Genomic DNA, 18,497 nt, shown 5'->3' with positions numbered 1-18,497 from the left:
TCTGTCATGCTGCTGTAGCCCAGCCTAGCAACTCCCTCTTTCCCATTCCGGAAAGGCAGACATTCATTCTTAGAAAACATAAAACCAGGGTATTCTGGACTAGAGAATCCTGCTGAAGGTGGGAATAACACCTTCAGAAAGTTTATATAACAAATATTAAGATACACCTTACAGCCCCCTCCAATGTCCAAATAAATTTCCCACTGAGCTTTCAGAAACCTAGCAGTCAGACTTAGATTATCTATGCAAGAAATTAGAAATTTTCTCAAAAGGATTTGATCACTTTAAGAAAAAAGACCTAAAGATTGGGGGTTTTCCAAAAAAGTGGTCAAGGAGAGCATCCTATAGTGAGACCCATAGCTATAAGGCTCTCCCGATCCCATACAAAGAACTTTCAGTTAGCTTTTAAAATTCCATGCTTAAAGATGAGTAGAGAGCTAACGACTTGAAGAAAGCCTCTAATATGAAAGAGATTAAAACAAACAAAAGGAAACAGCTAATACAGGAAAAAAAAAATTTAAAGCATCACTAATATGCTCAGAGATAAGGAATATTCTTTTTCTTGAAATGAAGAACAGAATGCTACAAAGAAAATTCTGAAAATAAAAAAAATTTGTAAATTAGATACATGAAATCAAAAACCCAGGAAAAAGACTGAAAATAAACTTGAAAAAAACAAACATTCCAGAAAGTGAAACAAAGAGATAGAAAATAGGAGGGAAAGAAAAGACTTTTAAAGGATCTGTCCAGGACACCCCATAGCCTAATAAAAGAAATTTTAGAGTAACAGAACTAAGAAGGCTGAGACAAAGAAAGAATTTTTTCTCTGAAGAAAATTTCTCAGAACTGAAGGAGTTTCCAGAATGAAATAACCATTGAATGCCTAGCATATGAATAACAATAGACTAAAATGAAAGCATTTAATTGTGATATTTCAGAATACTGGGGAAAACATAAGCACCTACAAAGATCAGAAAAAAAATAATACTCTCACACAAAGAATGGCGACAGACTTTTAAAAGCAAGGTTAGAGGTCAAAAGAAGTTCCTCTGCAAAATTCAAAGGAAAAAAGTTTTTTTTTTTTTTTTTTAAAGAATAAAAGGATTTTTTTAAAAAGATTTACTTATTTATGCATACAAGACTGGGGTACAGGTCAAAGGTGCAGGGGGTGAGAGTATTCACTAGAGTCAGAGTGGGGAACAGAACAGGCAAACTGACTGAAATTCACTGCTAAGGGAAGCAGTGGGTGAGTCAGGAGAAGTCTGCTGCGCCATGTGGGTAGCTCCCTGGCCAGGGTTCGAACTTGTGCTGCAGTGGCTGTGGATAGCTTCATAGGTTGTGTCTTAACCCCTTGTGCCACCAGGGAGCCCCAGAAAAAAGTTTTGAACCTAGTATTCTAACATCCAGATAAACTACCAATCAACTAAAATAAAATATAAAATAAAAAATGTTCTGATATGCAAGATTTCAAAATATTTATATTCTATGCAATCTTTCTCAGTAAGCTACTAAAAATAGGAGGCCTCAAATCGAGAGAAGAAAAAAATGGGATCCAAGAGACAGGGCATTCAATGTAAGAAAGAGGTACTGTCAACCCCTAGAATGATAAAAGAATAGAAAAAGTGATACTGTGTGTGTGTGTGTGTGTGTGTGTATGCACGTGCGTGAGAGAGGGAGAGAGAGAGAGAGAGAGAGAGGGAGGGAGGGCGGGGAGAGGGAGGGTGGGAGGGAAGGAGGGGGAAGGAGGGAGGGAGGGAGAAATCTACAGTGTGACTAGTGCAGACTAGAACAGGCCAGAACATTTCTGGAGAGATTACCTCAAAATGATAAAATTGATAAAACTTAAATTCTTTGGACATATCAAGATATTTACACAATAGCCTCTCACTTTTGATATCTGATGTTGGTTTATAATGGTGAGTGATTTCTATAAGCTGAAAAAAGCAGCTTATATAAAGATTGTTAGAAGGGTTTCACGGTATTGCTAGGGTCACAGTTACTGCCTCTCAGCACACATTACGTGCAAGTAATTAAAATTACAAAGAATCCGGATGGTCTCACTCATAGCAGGAATCTAGAAAACTTAAATAAGGGACCAGGAAAATGAATAACTATAAGAAAGTGAAAATCAAAATCAACAAAAAACTATGAACCAGAGACACTTTTTGGGGGCGGGGGCGGGAGGGGAGGGATTGGGGTCAGAATGGGGGGGCTGCAATTGTATGGGGAATATAAAAATAAAATTTATTATTACAAAGAATCGGTCCCACCTTTATTATAGTTGACTCTGCAGAATTTCTCAGCGTCACCCAGAATAATTTGTGATCTTCACATACTAGGCATTCTTGTTTAATGCAGTAATCCTCATTACCTGTTGAGAAGATTTGATTCCATTTAAACATCACTGTGAACACATACAACCTAGAATTTATTTCATGGCTTAAGGGTTGCTTTATATTTACCAGTAGTAGCATCTCAAATACTTTTTAAAATCATTTGTTAAAAAATGAAAGAGGGAAAGACAGAATTCCTATTGTAACTGCAATATGAGCTTATCAAAGTCTCAACTTCTATAGTGCTATTTCTTAAAATCTGGAAATATAATGCTCAAGCATCAAGGATACAAAGTCACTTATTTGTACACTGTCATACACAAAAGGACACAAGTTCAGTGATACTCACCTAATTCAAATTCCTTCTCTATTTCCAACTTAGGCATTGGTTTGTCATGTATAAAAAACCCTGCAGCAGCAGTCAGCTCTGGTAAGGATTTTAGTAATTGTATTCGATACTGTGAACACCAAGGTGACTGAGTAGGATTGTCTGGGGAAAAGAAGTTTAAGAAAAAAAATTACCCAAAACAGCAAAGATGGATACTTTAACAGAGGAAGGGGAAAAAAAAAATCAATATTGCACTAACAATGTTAACCTAACAACACTCATCTATCTCAGGTCTTCATGATACTGTGTTCGGTTAGCACTAACTTTGCTAAATATTTCATAATTGATAGCCAATTCTTCTAGAAATGAAAAGCAAACATCTCAATTTGATGAGATAAAGTGTTCACCAGACATGGCTGTAGCTGCCCTAAGTGATAGATATGAACCTACCTGCAGTCTCATTAGTAAGTTCCAGTTTCTCAGGAATTTGAAGACACTTGATGGAGGAAGTGTTTGTAACTGAAGTAGATCCAGAGTACCCAGAAGAGTGTGTTGCTTCACGACTGTCTTCAATAATTGGGCTGAAAGAAAATACAATGTCAGATTTGTATTTGAAAATACAAAGCTCAATTTCTCTGTGTTAGTCCTCAGAGATATAATATATATTAACTTATCTTTGTTATAATTTGGTTTGATATACAATACTCCCATTTTAAAAGTCCATTATTTTCCCAAAACAGAAATAGACTCATAATCAGAATCTAGGTAATTTTATCTACCCTGCTTGACAAGCAATATCCAGTATCTAGTTCCTGATTTTATGCTTTATTTACCTATTCTATTGTAAATGCATATTGTATATTATTCTAAACTACTGAAAAACACTAAGACCTATCTTTCTTCCCCATTTTCCCTTCTCTGGACTTCTGACTCTCATAAGAAAAGGTCAAGAAAGAAAAAGGGAAATCAAAATCACTCAAGGTGAGTATCTGTAGCAAATGTGATTAACTTTGTTATTGAAAAAAGCTTGAAAATGTAGCTTTTAAAACACAATTGGCAGATTAAAAAGTACTCCTAAAACTAGAAATAGTTTGTTTAAATAGGATATATCAGGAGGCGTAATCCTTGGGTCTCTATGCCATTCCTTGAAACCTGTTCTCAATTCATTTCCACCTCTCTGACAAAAGATAGTTTTCAAAAAATACATCTTTAGTTGCAAATCTGAAATTAAGCTATTTTACCATTATTTTAAACTCAAAGTAAAGTTAAAGTAAATGCTCCCTCTCCCTAAATCAAAGTATTCTTTGCCAAGTTTCCTCAAAGATACTGTAATTCTCCAGCCTCTTAGTTTCATAACCTTCAAAATTTACTTTTTAATACCTCATATTCATATCAAATACTAAATCTTCGTGACACTTTATCTGAGGGAGCTCTACTGTCAAGTAAAGCACTCAGCATACAACCAGACTGATAGAGAGTTTAATAACTTCTTCAACAAGCACAGACTGAATAAGAATACTCAGATATTCTGGTTTGTGTTGCCTACAATCACTAATCACCTCAGTTTCTTGATGCTGAGAGTTGGAGTATATATAGTGCCACGAGCAGTTTGCTGATCCTCAGAGGTCTTCATATCTAGATCCTGTTCCTCAGGATCAGAAGGGAGATCCTTCAAGGATATTATCTCATGAAAAGGAGTGGATACAAAATGAGCTGCTCTAGCGAAGTCACAAGTGTCTTCTGGATTAGGACAAATAGTTACATTCCTAAAACCTGTGATGATAGCATCCTCACTCATGGGCTCAATTCCTGTAAATTCATCCTGAAATAAAAATCACGTAAAGTTTAGCTGAAATACTTCAAAGAGCATATGTATAGTGTATCATTTTTACTTACATACACATTAGATAAGTGATTTTCAATACAGTATGTACAAAAGTAGCACATTGGAAGCACATCATAGGGCCTCCCTGGTGGCGCAGTGGTTTAGTGCTGGGCTGCGAAGCTGCCCGCAGCCTCTGCAGTGCCGGTTCGATCCCTGGCCACCAGTGAGGGTCCCACATGGCGTGCAGACCTCTCCTGCTGCGCCTGCTGCTCCCCTCAGTAGTGTACTTCAGTCCTTCTGCCTGTTCTGCTCCCCGCTCTGGGTCTGGTGAATTCTCTCACCCTCCCGCGCTTCTGACTGTACCCAGTACTTGTATAAATAAATAAGGCACATCATAACATGAGGAAAAGGTTTTATATCATGAAAATAGCAAATTATATCTCATCGAAAACATATTTTGAGGATCCTCCACACAAAGGAAAAATATTGCGTTCCCCCTCTTCCTCCTAATTTCATCTAAGAACTAGAGCACTAATACTATTTCTCTTCTGACTTTGGCCTAGGAAATGTTCGGATAATCTGCTACCTCTTAGGATTTAAGTCTTATTTTCTATGCTATATACTCAATTTTTATTTTACACAAAAGTGCTTATTTCATTTAACCCTTGTAGCTACTACTTTTTTTCAAGACCAATACCAATTTGACATAAGCTTTGAATTTCTGACTAAACATCAGTGAACGGAAGTGAGAGATACCTAGAACAACTAATAAGTATAGTTAAAAATTTGTAAGATTAAAGTAAAATAGATATCTATACTCTAAGAACACATTTTCCATAAATGGTACTTATGCCCTATTAGCTGATACATTTTAAATATTTTTAAAGGGGAAAAAAATTTGTGGGTATCTATTAATAAAATTCAATTAACAAGTAAAAAAAGCTAGATTATCATTACTTTAATAATTTAGCCTATACCTGTGAACAACTGAACCTAGATGCACTGCCTCCACATCCAGCCTACCTATTTGCCATGCTCTCTGGTAGTGTTACCCAGAGCACAGTATGTAATCATTCTCTGACACCATTAACTTTTCATAGCTGTCAGTGGACTAATTATCAGAAATACCTGGGAAAACAAAAACATATGTTTGGATTCATCCCTGGAAATTCCAATTCAGGTTAGCTAAAATGGGGGCCTGAGCCCCATTAGCCATAAATGGCTCCCGAGGCTTTTCTGGAAAATTTCCTATATCTTGATCTCGGTGGAGATTGCTTATTGATTCACTTATGTAAAAAGTGATCTGGCTACACAGTAAATATTTGTGTAGTTTACTGGATATAATATATATCTCAATAAATATGTAAATAAAAATGTGTTTAAGAGTGTTCCTTGGGTGATTCACTCCCTAGGATGTGGGGACCCCATTGTTTTAAATAATCACCTATACCTGGAAATTAACAAAGGAGGAAGACCCTAAATATTGAAAACTATAAAACTCTTGTTAAAGGAAATAAAAGAAAACACAAAGAAGTACAAAGATATCTTGTGCTCATGGATTGGAAGAATTAACATTATTAAAATGGTAATATTACCCATAGCAATTTACAGATACAATGCTACTTATCAAAATACCAATGACTTTTTTCAAGGAAATAGAACAAAGTTATAAAATTTATAAGGAACTACAAGATGCCTCAAATAGGGCCTCCCTGGTGGCGCAGGGGGTGAAGACACAGCAACATGTGAAGCTGTCCGCAGCCACTGCAGCACAGTTCGATCCCCAGCCAGGGGGCTATACCCACATGGCGTGGCAGACCTCTCCTGTCTCGCCTGCTCTGTTCCCCACTGTCTCCGGTGAGTCCTCTCACCCCCACACCTCTGACCTATACCGCAGTTCTTGTATGAATAAATAAATACATCTTAAAAAAACAAAACAAAACCAAAAAATGACTCAAATAGCTAACATAATCTTGAGAAAAGAAAAATGGAGTTAACCACACTTCCTGACTTCAAACTGTAATACACAGGAACAGTTATCAAAAGTACAGTATTGGAACAAAAACAGAAACTCAGAACAATGAAATAGACTTGAATGCCCAGAGATAAGCCTACACAAATATGGACAGTTAATCTTTGACTAAGCAGCTAAGGCCATACAATGGAAAAAAGACAGCCTCTTTAATATATGGTATTGTAAAACATGGATAGCCACTTGAAAAAGAAAAAGAAAAAAAAGAAAGAAGATCCATATTTAACTCCATATACAAAAAATTATTTAAAAATGGCTTAAAGATCTGGATATGACCTGAAACCATAAAGTACTTGAAAGGAAAAATAAGGGGCTTAATACCACAAAGACGTATTTGGGGACACCCACCACAAAATGTATTTGGGACTCAAACCCAATGGCAAGGGAAACAAAAGTAAAAATAAACAAGTGGGGAAAACATCAAACTAAAAAGCTCTTGTACCTCAAAAGAAACTATCACAAAAGCAAAAAGGCAACCTATACAACAGGAGAAAATATTTGCACATCACTTATCTGACATCACTTATCTCCAAAATTTTCTAGCTATTACAAATAATGCTGCTATGAACATTCATGTACAAGTTTTTTGTGCTAACATGTGTTTTTAATTCTCTTGAATATACACCCAGAAGGGAGCTGCTGAGTCATATAAATATTTTTAATATTCTGAGGAACTGCCAAACTTTACAAAGTGATTACACTGCTTTATAGCCACCAGAAATGTTTGAAGGTTCTAATTTCTATACATCCTCACCAACACTTCTTATTTTCTGTCTTTTGATTACCATATTGGGTGTAAATTATCTCACTGTTTTGATCTACATTCTTTGATAACTAATGATGTTGAACACCTTTTCATATTCTTATTTCAAACCAGTGATTTTAATTTTAGCCCTAAACTGTTGTAAGAATTAAAGTAATCCACTATTTCATTATATTATCTTAGGGATGCTGTTCCTTACACAAACATCTGGAGATACATCCTCATTTGAGATGATGCTTTCTGAAGTTTTGAGAATTCCAAGAGGTCTTCGTTGGGTTAAAACCTGTGGGGGATTTGCAGGAAGACTAGAAAAAGCATATTCCATTAGAAAATTTTTTTCTATTGACAAAGGTAACCCCCTCTTAATAACAGAAACCCCTTTAAGTATTTTAAAAAATAACCCAAAAACTTCAAACCTGGTATTTTTTTTTTCTGAAAGAAGAAACTCATCAAAAATGGAGAAAGGTATACTGGAATCTGTAGAAAAAGAGACTAGTTTTATACTCTTGAAAGTAAATGTGTTACTCTTAGGACAACTAGATCAATCAATATTTTATGTTGTTTGAAAGCAGAAAGGCAAACTGATTTTTATAATGAACAACTCAGGCATATAAAAACAGATAAGTTAATTACATGTATATGGATGATCTTGTTCCATCTTTATTCCTTACCACTACTACTACTTCCCCAAACCTAATGCAACTCTAAATTATTTTGAAGCAAATCAAGACATTATATCATTTCACATTAATGTTTTAGTATGAATTTCTAAAAGCTCTTTACAAAAAGCAAATTTCCAAATCTGATCATGACTACAAAATTAACAATTTCTGAATATCAAATATCTAGAAGTTTTACCAATTTTTTTTTTTTTTTTCAAATAGTAAATGCAGACTGGTTGAAATACTTTTTAACTGCTTTTTATACTCTAGGGTTTTTTGTTTTTGTTAATAGTTTGTTGAAGAAACTTATTTACTCCATAATGCTGCATTTTGCCAATTACCTCTTTCTGTATTGTTTGACACATTCCTTCATGTATTTGTATTTCATGTAAATAGGTGGTTAGAGATTTAATCAGATTCTATCTGATTTTATTTTGAACTACTTACAGGTAGATGTTCAGGTTTTCACCACTTTTAACATGTTTCTGAATAGTAAGGTGCACAAATTTTAATATAAAAGTTTAAAACTTTCCTTTCTTCTAAAAAAGTCACTTTTTAGTCTTGGCTGCTGGATACTCTTGATATATTTATCTCAGTGTACAGTAGCTAAAGTGGAAAAGTATTTGGTAGGTAAATTTAAATTTACATTTAAACCAAAAATTTCAAAGCACCGAGGAATCTTTTGAAAATACTTTTTCAAATATCTATCCTATCTTGTATCACACTTCTCATCGAATTCCATGATTACAAGACACAGTAATACTTTAGCCCTCCCCATATTCTTTCAACTCCCTTTACCTTATTACATAACACATTTCTTATCACATTCTTCATGAGATTGCCAAATACAACTCACTTTTAGAATGAGGTTGTTCCTGCCAAATATTTTCTTCAAGGGAAGTTTCCCTGTGAAGAGATTTGTTTTAAAACATGCGCTTTAGTACCCACAGAATTATTTAATTCTTAAAAGTACGAGGCTTTTTCATTAAATATAATCTTCATTCTAAGATAATGTTCTAGTACTATCAATCCAAATTCTTTAACAAGATGAAAACTTTACTCATTAAAATTGTAGAAGTATACTTTGTAAAATGTAAGTTACACTAACAGTATAAACAAATTATCAAATGGTAAGTTCCAGTTTTTAAAAAAACCAAACCAAACCAGAACATTTAAGAAGAGAGATATCAATGTTCATAGTAATCACTCTTGGTGGCAGAAATAGGTGATTTAAAAAAAAAAAAAAGAATTATATTTTATTATTTCTATAATAAGCATTTTTAATTTTTTTTAAATCTGCTATTATATAATAAACTTTTTTTTAAATAGAAAAAGCTGACTATCCTATCCTCCATCATTAGCATCACAGTTTATGTTGTGACAGAGACTTGCAAAAATCATGTCTCAATATAACAAAAGTCAAGGAGACTAGAAGCCACTAAAATGTCAAAGTCTGATTCTAAATAAGCCCCTATAAGCAATGTGGTCTTACCTGGCACAAGGGTTTACTAAACAAACAGAAGTGGATGGAGCCTTTCCTGGTATTTCCTGAGAACTGGAAGCAATTTGCAGTTCAGCTGTCTCCTTCATAGGTGTCTTCTCTTTTTGCTATTTGAATTAAATAAACAAAATCACTGTTTCTCCCCTATCTAGAAAATACTACCTATTTTTAACCTTTTGCTCCAAAATTAGCTTTACCATACCCTCCCCCTAGGTATTCGCTAACTATATAAAATGTCTTACCATAAAGGTTATTTCCATCACTTTATATTTCTAGTATAAACATGTACTGTTACACTCAACTGAGCAGTACCAGGCACATACTAAATTTCTTTAGTAAACCCCATTTTAATGGAACATGACTAGAATAGAATAAAGTCAAACAATAAGAACAAAACAATGGGAATAATAAAGAAGTCAATAAATATTATCACTTATACAATTGATACAAATTCCATTTTGAAGCCATCTATTGAATTATTTTTCTGCTCAACTTTGCTTCTACTAATAGCCAAGAAACTACTGGGAACTCTGAATGGGGACTGGAAAGACTTCTACCTTCTATACATTTATAATGTCAAAATTTGTCTCAATATGCATTAGTTTTGTATATTAAAAAAAGAGAAATGACCTGATCACCAGCTCTTTCTTGTTGAGTAGTTTGGATTTCTTTTAGCTTCTTCTCCATCTCTTCAATCTGTTTCTGCATTTCTGCTCTCTTCTCTGCACTGGTAAGTAGCTCGGCTAGAAATAGGAAAGTTGGCTGAGGTATTCTGTGCTCACAGCAATTTATTCAATCAAAAACTATCTTTGGGAAGCATGTCCTCAACATTATATTAATATTACAGATGGAAGTTATGTAAATGGAACAATGTCCTCAAGCTATGGTCGAGGATACTATTATTTATTCAATCAATCAATCAAAAAAAAAAAAAAAAAGACTACTCTGTGCCAAGCACAACTCTAAGCTTTTGGGGTTTCAGTGGTGTATAATAAAAAGTTCTTCGTCATGTGACACTGACATTCAACTCAGAGACACAAACATACACAACTAGGAAAATCAGTGTTAAAAATAAAATTAGGTGACGTGAGAAATGTGTGACTGGACAGGAGGATGGAGGACAGTATCGAAGTTTATGTTGTGACAGATGTCAGGAGCTACTTGAAACCAGTAAACAGGAAAGATCATTCTGATAAAGTGACATTATAAAGTTATAATCTAAATTACAAGGAGTCATCACATAAAGATCTGGGGAAAGATTCTAGGCCAAGGGACCTGCTGGCACAAAAACCCCAATGCAGGAACAAGATCATCATATTCAGGATCCAAAAAAGGCCAGCATATATGAAGGACAGTAAGTACAAGATAAGATTGGTGAAGTAAGCAGTAGCCAAGTCATTTTGGGTAGAGTTTGAACTGCCATCTGAGACAGTGAAAAAACATTGGAGAAATTCGAGTATGTGTTTGTGTGTGTGTATGTGTATGTATGTATATATATATATATATGTATGTATATATATATATATATATATATATATATAAATTGGAATGATACACAGATTAGCATGTCCCCTGAGTAAGAATGACACAGAAATTGATTAAGTAGTCCATATTCCAAATTTCACAAACCAATCATCTGCTGTGAGCAAAACAGACTGTGGTAAGGATAGAATGAGGAGGGCACACAGTCTAGTTGCAGTAGATCTGCTAAAAAGATCTTGGTTTGAATTAAGGTAATAATAGAAATGGTAATATTGCTTCTTAGTCTTTTGGCTAAGATCAAGTGTAATAATAGAAATGATGATAAATGAAAGATTTGAGAAATATTTTTGTATTCCCCAAATCAACAGTAGAGATAGGCTTTCTAGGCTTACTCATTAGATATTGAGGAATGGTAAGGAAGATGACCTCTGGATTTTTCTGGCTGGAATAACTGGTAACATGATAGTAACTTCTATTGAGATGGGGAAGCCTATGATAATGTATGTGTTAGGGTATAGTTTGTGCAGAAATTAATAATTTTGTTTAGGTTATGCTGAGTTTAAAATGTCTGTTAGGGACCTCCTTGGTAGCCTAGGGCTTGAGTCTCAGCACTATCACCTCTCCAGCCTGAGTTCGACCCCCAGTCAAGGAGCTAACCCACATAGGGCGCAGCCTGTCTTGCCCACTGCTCCCTTCAGCAATGCATTTCAGTAAATCTACCTGTTCTGCCCCCACTCTGTTACTGTTGAATCCTCTCACCTCCTGCACCTATACCAGTTCTTCTATACCAAAAAAAAGTCTGTTAGGATAACCAACAGATATGGGCAACTAAATGTGAGTCTGGAATTCAGGTGAAATGTCAGAAATGGGGATATAAATTTGAGTCCATGGGCCTCCCCGGTGGCGCAGCGGTTGAGCGCTGGGTTGCGAAGCTGCCCGCAGCCTCTGCAGCGCCAGTTCGATCCCCGGCCACCAGCGAGGATCCCACATGGCGCGCAGACCTCTCCTGCCGCCTGCTGCTCCCCTCAGCAGTGTATTTCGTCATTCTGCCTGTTCTGCTCCCCTCTCTGGCTCTGGTGAATTCTCTCACCCTGCTGCGCTTCTGACTGTACCCAGTGCCTGTATAAATAAATAAATCTTTAAAAAAAAAAAAAAAAAAAAAAGCTTGAGAAAATAAAATAAATCAATAAATTAAAATAATAAAATTTAAAAAAAAAAAAAAAATTTGAGTCCATGTCCTGTAAACAGTATTTTATCCACTACCAAGAGATAGTTTTAGAAAGAAAGCATAACTGGAATATTCCAGGACTCCATCCTGGGCCTTATGAAGACATCCTAGCTGAGAATAACAGCAGTAAAAGAAACAGAGGGAATAATACACATCAAATAATCAAGAGAAACATTTCATTAAGAATCATTTCATCATCAGTGCCAAGTGAAGTCAAGAGGTCAATAAAAATCAAGACAGAAATGGCCACTACATTTGGCGACAAGGAGGCTTCTGGTGACCATGACCACAGTGGCTTCACTGGGTTGTGAGGGAGGCTAAGGGGAGAATACACAGTGAAGATTACAATTCCCCAGAAATTCTGCTGTGAAGGGAATTAAAAAAAAAAAATCATAAAAAATGAGGTAATGGCTAGACAAGAATATGAAGATAATGGAAGACTTTTTTTTAAGAGAAAACTTAAGAGTATATTTGCATGGGCCTCCCAAATGGTGCAGCAGTTGAGCGCTGGGTTGCGAAGCTGCCTGCAGCCTCTGCAGCGCTGGTTCGATCCCCGGCTGCTCCCCAGCCACTGGAGGAGGGTTCCGTATGGCACGCAGACCTCTCCTGCTGCCCCCTGCTCCCCTCAGCAGTGTACTTCGGTCCTTCTGCCTGCTCTGCTGCCTGCTCTGCTCCCCGCTCTGGCTCTGGTGAATTCTCTCACCCTCCCGCGCTTCTGACTGTACCCAGTGCTTGTATGTATAAATAAATAGATAAATAAATAAATAAATATTAAAAATGTTTTTTAAAAAAGAGTATATTTGCATGATGAGAATGTTACAGTACAAAGGGAGGAAAAAAAAATTATTCCTCTAACAGGAACAAAGGAATGTTAATTTTAACAGAAATAATGTTGAGAGTATATGGATCAGACTGCCTATATGTGGAAGAAAATGGAATTACATTAAACTATTTTTTCCAGTTTCTCAATTTATAAGTAAAGCCACTCTTAATTTAGAAAGATGGCTTTAAGAAATAATACAAATAATTATCATCGAAGTGACAGAAGTATATGTTGTGTATATTGACCTAAATAAGCCCTGAGAGAAGGCAGGGTATTGAAAGTTTAGTGGAATAGTTCAGACAATAATAGGAAAAGCACTTAATGGGCAGGGGAGGCATGGCATAGACAAGCAAGCAGGTCAGGGGTCATAGTTATTTGCCTACTGTGTTGGGGATTTGAATTGTTCCTACAGTTGAGAGCTTCATCTCCTTTACTTTAGAACAGAGACTTAATTTTCCCCATGGGATTTCATGGAAAGCTGCAATGGGAGCTCAGCTTAGAAAATGAGTAGAAATCACAGAAACAGCACATAAAGATACAACCAATGGAGCAATTATCCTCAAAGGTATATATCTGCATGATGTGCAAATACACAACCTTCCACAACCAAGTTAAACTGTTTTTACAAACTTCCACTAGAATCAATCCATATACCTTCCCTTTTCTCTTTTAATTTCTTTCGGAAAACTTCAGCTCGGATCTCTTCAAAGGAGAACTCTCCCACTCCTGCATAAATCTTCTCCTTACAATACATCATCTTCTCTTTTTTCTCCTCAGAATCTTGCTGATGATTTTGAACTCTTTGTAAGAGATCTGCTTCTTCCTTTCCAGGCTTTCTTGTGCTTAGAATACGGTTTATACTGGGTTCAATTTTACATGGTGTCCTAAAAGAAGTAAACTGATTATTATTCACCATATAGGTCAAGTGAGTTACTTCTTATATATTTTGACAAAAAAGAGACAATGTCAGCAGCAAGATTATATGACTGATAACAAAAACAAGATTGAGAGAAGTTTAAAATAATTTACATGGGTCACCAACAATTACGTGTATTCTGAGTCAGTACTACTCTATTATGACAAGGAAGGAAATTAGTCACAGAAGTTAGGGTTGTCAAAAAGCTTGTATTCCTTGTAAGAGAAAACAAATCTTCATATCATCTTTCTTTTTTCTATAAAGATTTATTTATTTATGTATAGAACTGGGGTACAGGCCAGAGGTATGGGGGGGTGAGAGGATTCACCAGAGACAGAGAGGAACAGAACAGGCAGATTAACTGAAATACACTGCTGAAGGGAGCAGTGGACAAGTCAGGAGAGGTCTGCTGCGCCATGAGTGTCAGTTCCCTGGCTGGGGATGGAATTCGTGCTGCAGTGGCTACAGACAGTTTCATAGTGCTGTGCTTAACCCCATGTACCACCAGGGAGGCCCCAGCATAAAATTTTTAAAAAGAGGTGTGAACAGATACCTTACCAAAGAAGATATAGAGAGCAAATCAGATACTTAATATCATGTTGTTAAGGAGTCGGAAGTTAAAACAAGATACTACCATACAACTATTAGAACAGCTAAGATCTAAAATATTGACAACATCAAACGCTGAAAAGTGGAGCAAAAGGAAAGTTCATTCATTGCTAGCAAGAATGCAACCTGTAACACAATCACTTTATTTATGCATACAATAACTGGAGTACAGGCCAGAGGTGTGGGGGTTGGGGGTGAGAGGATTCACCAGAGGCAGAGTGAGGAACAGAACAGGCAGACTGACTGAAATACACTGCTGAGGGGAGCAGCGGGCAAGACAGGAGAGGCCCAGTCCGTCATGTCTCTGGCTAGCCCGGGACACCCTCACAGCTCTGTGCTTAACCCCTTGCGCCACCAGGAAGGCCCAAGTTTGGCACTTTCTTATCTAAATAGTCTAATTATACAATCTATCCAAATGAATTGAAAACTTACATCTACACAAATGCTTGCACATGAATGTCTATAGAAACCTTATTCAGAATTGTCAAAACCTGGAGGCAACCGAAATTTCCTGCAATCTATAAATGGATAAATACCCATACAATGGTTTATCATTCCACTCTAAAATGAAATGAAAGCCATGACAAGGCTCTCAAGCCATGGAAAGACATGGAAGAACCTTACATAGATACTGCTAAGTGAAAGAAGCCAGTCTGAAAAGCCTACATACTGTATGCTTTATTTCAACATTATGATTTTCTGGGAAAGGCAAAACTATAAATATAATAGAAGGAACAGCGGGTGCCAGGTATTTGGTAGGTGGATGGGATGAGTTGGGGGAATACAGGGAATTTTCAGGGCAGTAAAAATATCCTGTATGATACTATAATGATGGATACATGACATTATTTATTAAAACCCACAGAACTGTAAATATACATTAGAGTGAATCCTAATGTAAACTATGAACTCCAGTTAATTTTAATGGATCAGAAATTGGTTCATCATTTATAACAAAGGTACCACATAATACAAGATATAAATAATAGGGAGGGCCTCCCCGGTGTCGCAGCGGTTGAGCGCTGGGCTGCAAAGCTGCCCGCAGCCTCTGCAGCACTGGTTCGATCCCCGGCTGCCGTACGCGGGTCCCACATGGCCGCAGACCTCTCCTGCCGCCCGCTGCTCCTCTCAGCAGTGTACTTCGTCACTCTGCCTGTTCTGCTCCCCGCTCTGGCTCTGGTGAATTCTCTCACCCTCCCATGCTTCTGACTGTACCCAGTGCTTGTATAAATAAATAAATACATCTTCAAAAATAAATAAATAAATTAATAATAGGGAAACTGGGTCCAGGGTGAGGAGGAAGGCGTATTGGGGAACTTTGTATTTTCTGTACCATTTTTCTATGAAGCAAAAATTGCACTAAAAAATAAGTGTATTAATATTTTTAGAAAGTATAGAACTTGTATTCTAAAAACCGAAATGCTGAAATTAATGAAAGAAGATACAAACAAAAGACATCTCATATTCATAGATAAGGAATACTGTTAAGAAGGCAATATCCATTAAATTGCCCTACAGACTTAACATAATCTGTATTGAAATCCCTGTTGGCTATGTTGTATAAATTAACAAGTTGATCCTAAAATTCACATGAAATTGCAAGGGAACCAGAATGGCCAAAACAATCTTTAAAAAGAAGAATACAGGGCCTGCCTGGTTGCACAGGCGGTTGAAAGCTCACTGTGAAGCTGACTACAGCCTCTGCATTGCGGGTTCCATCTTGGACAGTCAGCGAGGATCCCACATGGCGCAGCAGACCTCTCCTGTCTCGCCCGCTGCTCCCCTCAGCAGTGTGTTTTGTCAGTCTGCCTGTTCTGTTCCCCGCTCTGTCTCTGAGCGGGGAATCCTCTCACCCTCCTGCATATCTGGCCTGTACCCCGGTTCTTTATAAATAATTAAAAAAAAAAAAGAATATAGTTTGAGGACTGATTTCAAAATAGTACAAATCTACAACAATCAGGACAAGTGGTATTGGGCCTTCCTGGTGGTGCAGGGGTTAAAGACAGCATTCTCAAGCTATCACCAGCTACTACAGCACTTTGATCCCTGGCATGCCAGGGAGTAACCCACATGGCACAGCAGACCTCTCCTGCCTCGCCCACTGCTCTCCTCAGCAATGTACTTCAGTAGATCTGCCTGTTCTGCTCCCTACTCTCTCTGGCGAATCCTCTCATTCCCTGCCCCCAGCACCTCTGGCTTATACCCCAGTTCTTTTATGCATAAATAAGTAAATGTTTAAAAAAAAAAAAAAAGACTAGTGGAATTGACAAAAGAATAGACATACAGATCAATGGAATAGAATTAAGAGTGCAGAAATAAACCTAGATATTACGGCCAAGGAATTTTCAACAAGGGTACCAAGACTACTCAATGGAGAAAGTTTTTTCGACTAATTGTTCTGGGACAATGGATATCTTAAATGCAACAGAATGAAGTTAGACTCCTTCCTTACACCATGCACAAACATTAGCTAAGATCATAGACCTAAATGTAAGAGTTAAAAGTATAAAACTCTTAGAAAAAATGTAAGAGTAAATCTTTTTTTTTTTTGGTGGGACCCTCACCGATGGCAGGGGATCAAACTGGCGCTGCAGAGGCTGTGGGCAGCCTCGCAGCCCAGCGCTCAACCGCTGCGCCACCAGGGGAAGCCCTGTAGAAGTAAATCTTTATGATCTTGGATTAGACAAAACCTTCTTAGATATAAGACAAAATAAAAAAATAAACTTATCAAAATCAGAGTCTTCTGGGGTTCAAAATATCAAGAAAATGGAAAAAAAAAAAAACAACACACAGAATCGTAGAAAATATCTGCAAATCATGTATCTGTGAAGGGACTTATATCCAGGATATATACTCTTACAGCTCAACAACGAAAAGACAAATAATCCAATTGAAAAATAGGCAAAGGATTTGAAAGATGTTTCTCTAAAGATATACAAACAGCACATATGCTCATAAAAAGATGCTCAATATTAAGTAGTCACCAGGAAAATGCAAATAATACCACAATGTGAAACAGCTTCACAAGCACCACTATGATGGCAATAACAGCAACAAACAGGCAAGAATGTGGAGAAATTGGAACCCTCATATGTTATGGGAACATAGGAAAATAAAATGGTTCATCCTATTCAAAATAGTTTTATAACTCCTCAAAATGTTAAACAAAGAGTTACTATATCCATAACCCCCTTCCTAGATCTATAGCCACAAGAAATGAAAACATATGTCCAAATAGGAACAAACATATTTACAAATGTTCACGGAATCATTAGTCAGTAATGGCCAAAACAGCCAAAAGCAGCAACAACCCAAATGAATAAAGGTTGGCTGGCCTAGACAAGTTCAGGAACTTGAGAACAGTTTAGTACAACCATATATCTGGGAGAAAATCGAAGATGTTAACAGGCCACATCACGACAAGTCTAATAGTTAAGGTTAAGGAGTTTGTGTTTCATCCCAAAGGTTATGGAGAGCTAGCAAGGGATTCTGATCAGGAAAATGACACAATCAGATTTGCATTGTAGACCTGTGACAGCATAGAGGATGGATGGGGATGAGCAAAATTAGAGGTAAGAATATGTCAGACTGCAGTGATCCCAGAAAGAGCAATGGAGATATAGAAACCATAAAGATGACTGTTAAATGTATGCTATCAATTTCTTTAGGTAATATGATTTTCTTAAGAGTAAGAAAAGACTCTTAAAACTCAACTGTTTGAGCTCTTACCAATTTTTGCTCAAAAATCTTATCTACAACCTAGTGATAGAACTACATAACACTATGTATTAGACTAAACTTCAGACTGCCTGATTATCATCCACCAAACATATTTTAATAAATGAAAATACTAAGGGTTATGAAGAAAAAGACATCTAAAAGAAAAAGAGGAGGATTAAAGGAAAAGCTAACATAATTTCTATTTACTGTCAATAACAAAAGTAAACATCCCATTTTAGTCAGTGATAATCTTTGACTACAATATAAAATGATTA

At 36.6% G+C, this 18,497-nt stretch overlaps 1 protein-coding gene and 1 pseudogene across 1 annotated transcript in view; one reads left to right on the top strand and one right to left on the bottom strand.

Moving 5' to 3' along the window:
* BUB1B (BUB1 mitotic checkpoint serine/threonine kinase B) overlaps positions 1-18,497 on the bottom strand; it is a 49,465-nt gene that overhangs the window by 10,085 nt on the left and 20,883 nt on the right. Inside the window, exons 9-18 of the mRNA XM_037502206.2 lie at positions 13,632-13,861; positions 10,075-10,187; positions 9,436-9,551; positions 8,800-8,849; positions 7,698-7,758; positions 7,481-7,586; positions 4,221-4,483; positions 3,112-3,242; positions 2,683-2,823; positions 2,271-2,371 (exon numbers count right to left, since the gene is read on the bottom strand). Coding sequence (XP_037358103.1) covers positions 2,271-2,371; positions 2,683-2,823; positions 3,112-3,242; positions 4,221-4,483; positions 7,481-7,586; positions 7,698-7,758; positions 8,800-8,849; positions 9,436-9,551; positions 10,075-10,187; positions 13,632-13,861 — 1,312 coding nt within the window. The remainder of the gene's footprint in view (positions 1-2,270; positions 2,372-2,682; positions 2,824-3,111; positions 3,243-4,220; positions 4,484-7,480; positions 7,587-7,697; positions 7,759-8,799; positions 8,850-9,435; positions 9,552-10,074; positions 10,188-13,631; positions 13,862-18,497) is intronic.
* On the top strand, positions 10,961-11,061 carry LOC119239596 (U6 spliceosomal RNA; annotated as a pseudogene).

This window comes from Talpa occidentalis, unplaced genomic scaffold, assembly GCF_014898055.3.
Source record: "Talpa occidentalis isolate TD23 unplaced genomic scaffold, MPIMG_talOcc4v2.1 talOcc4.11, whole genome shotgun sequence".
Taxonomy (NCBI): Eukaryota; Metazoa; Chordata; class Mammalia; order Eulipotyphla; family Talpidae; genus Talpa; species Talpa occidentalis.
Note: the sequence above shows the minus strand (reverse complement) of the source record. Positions and strands in the feature narration are given on the sequence as shown.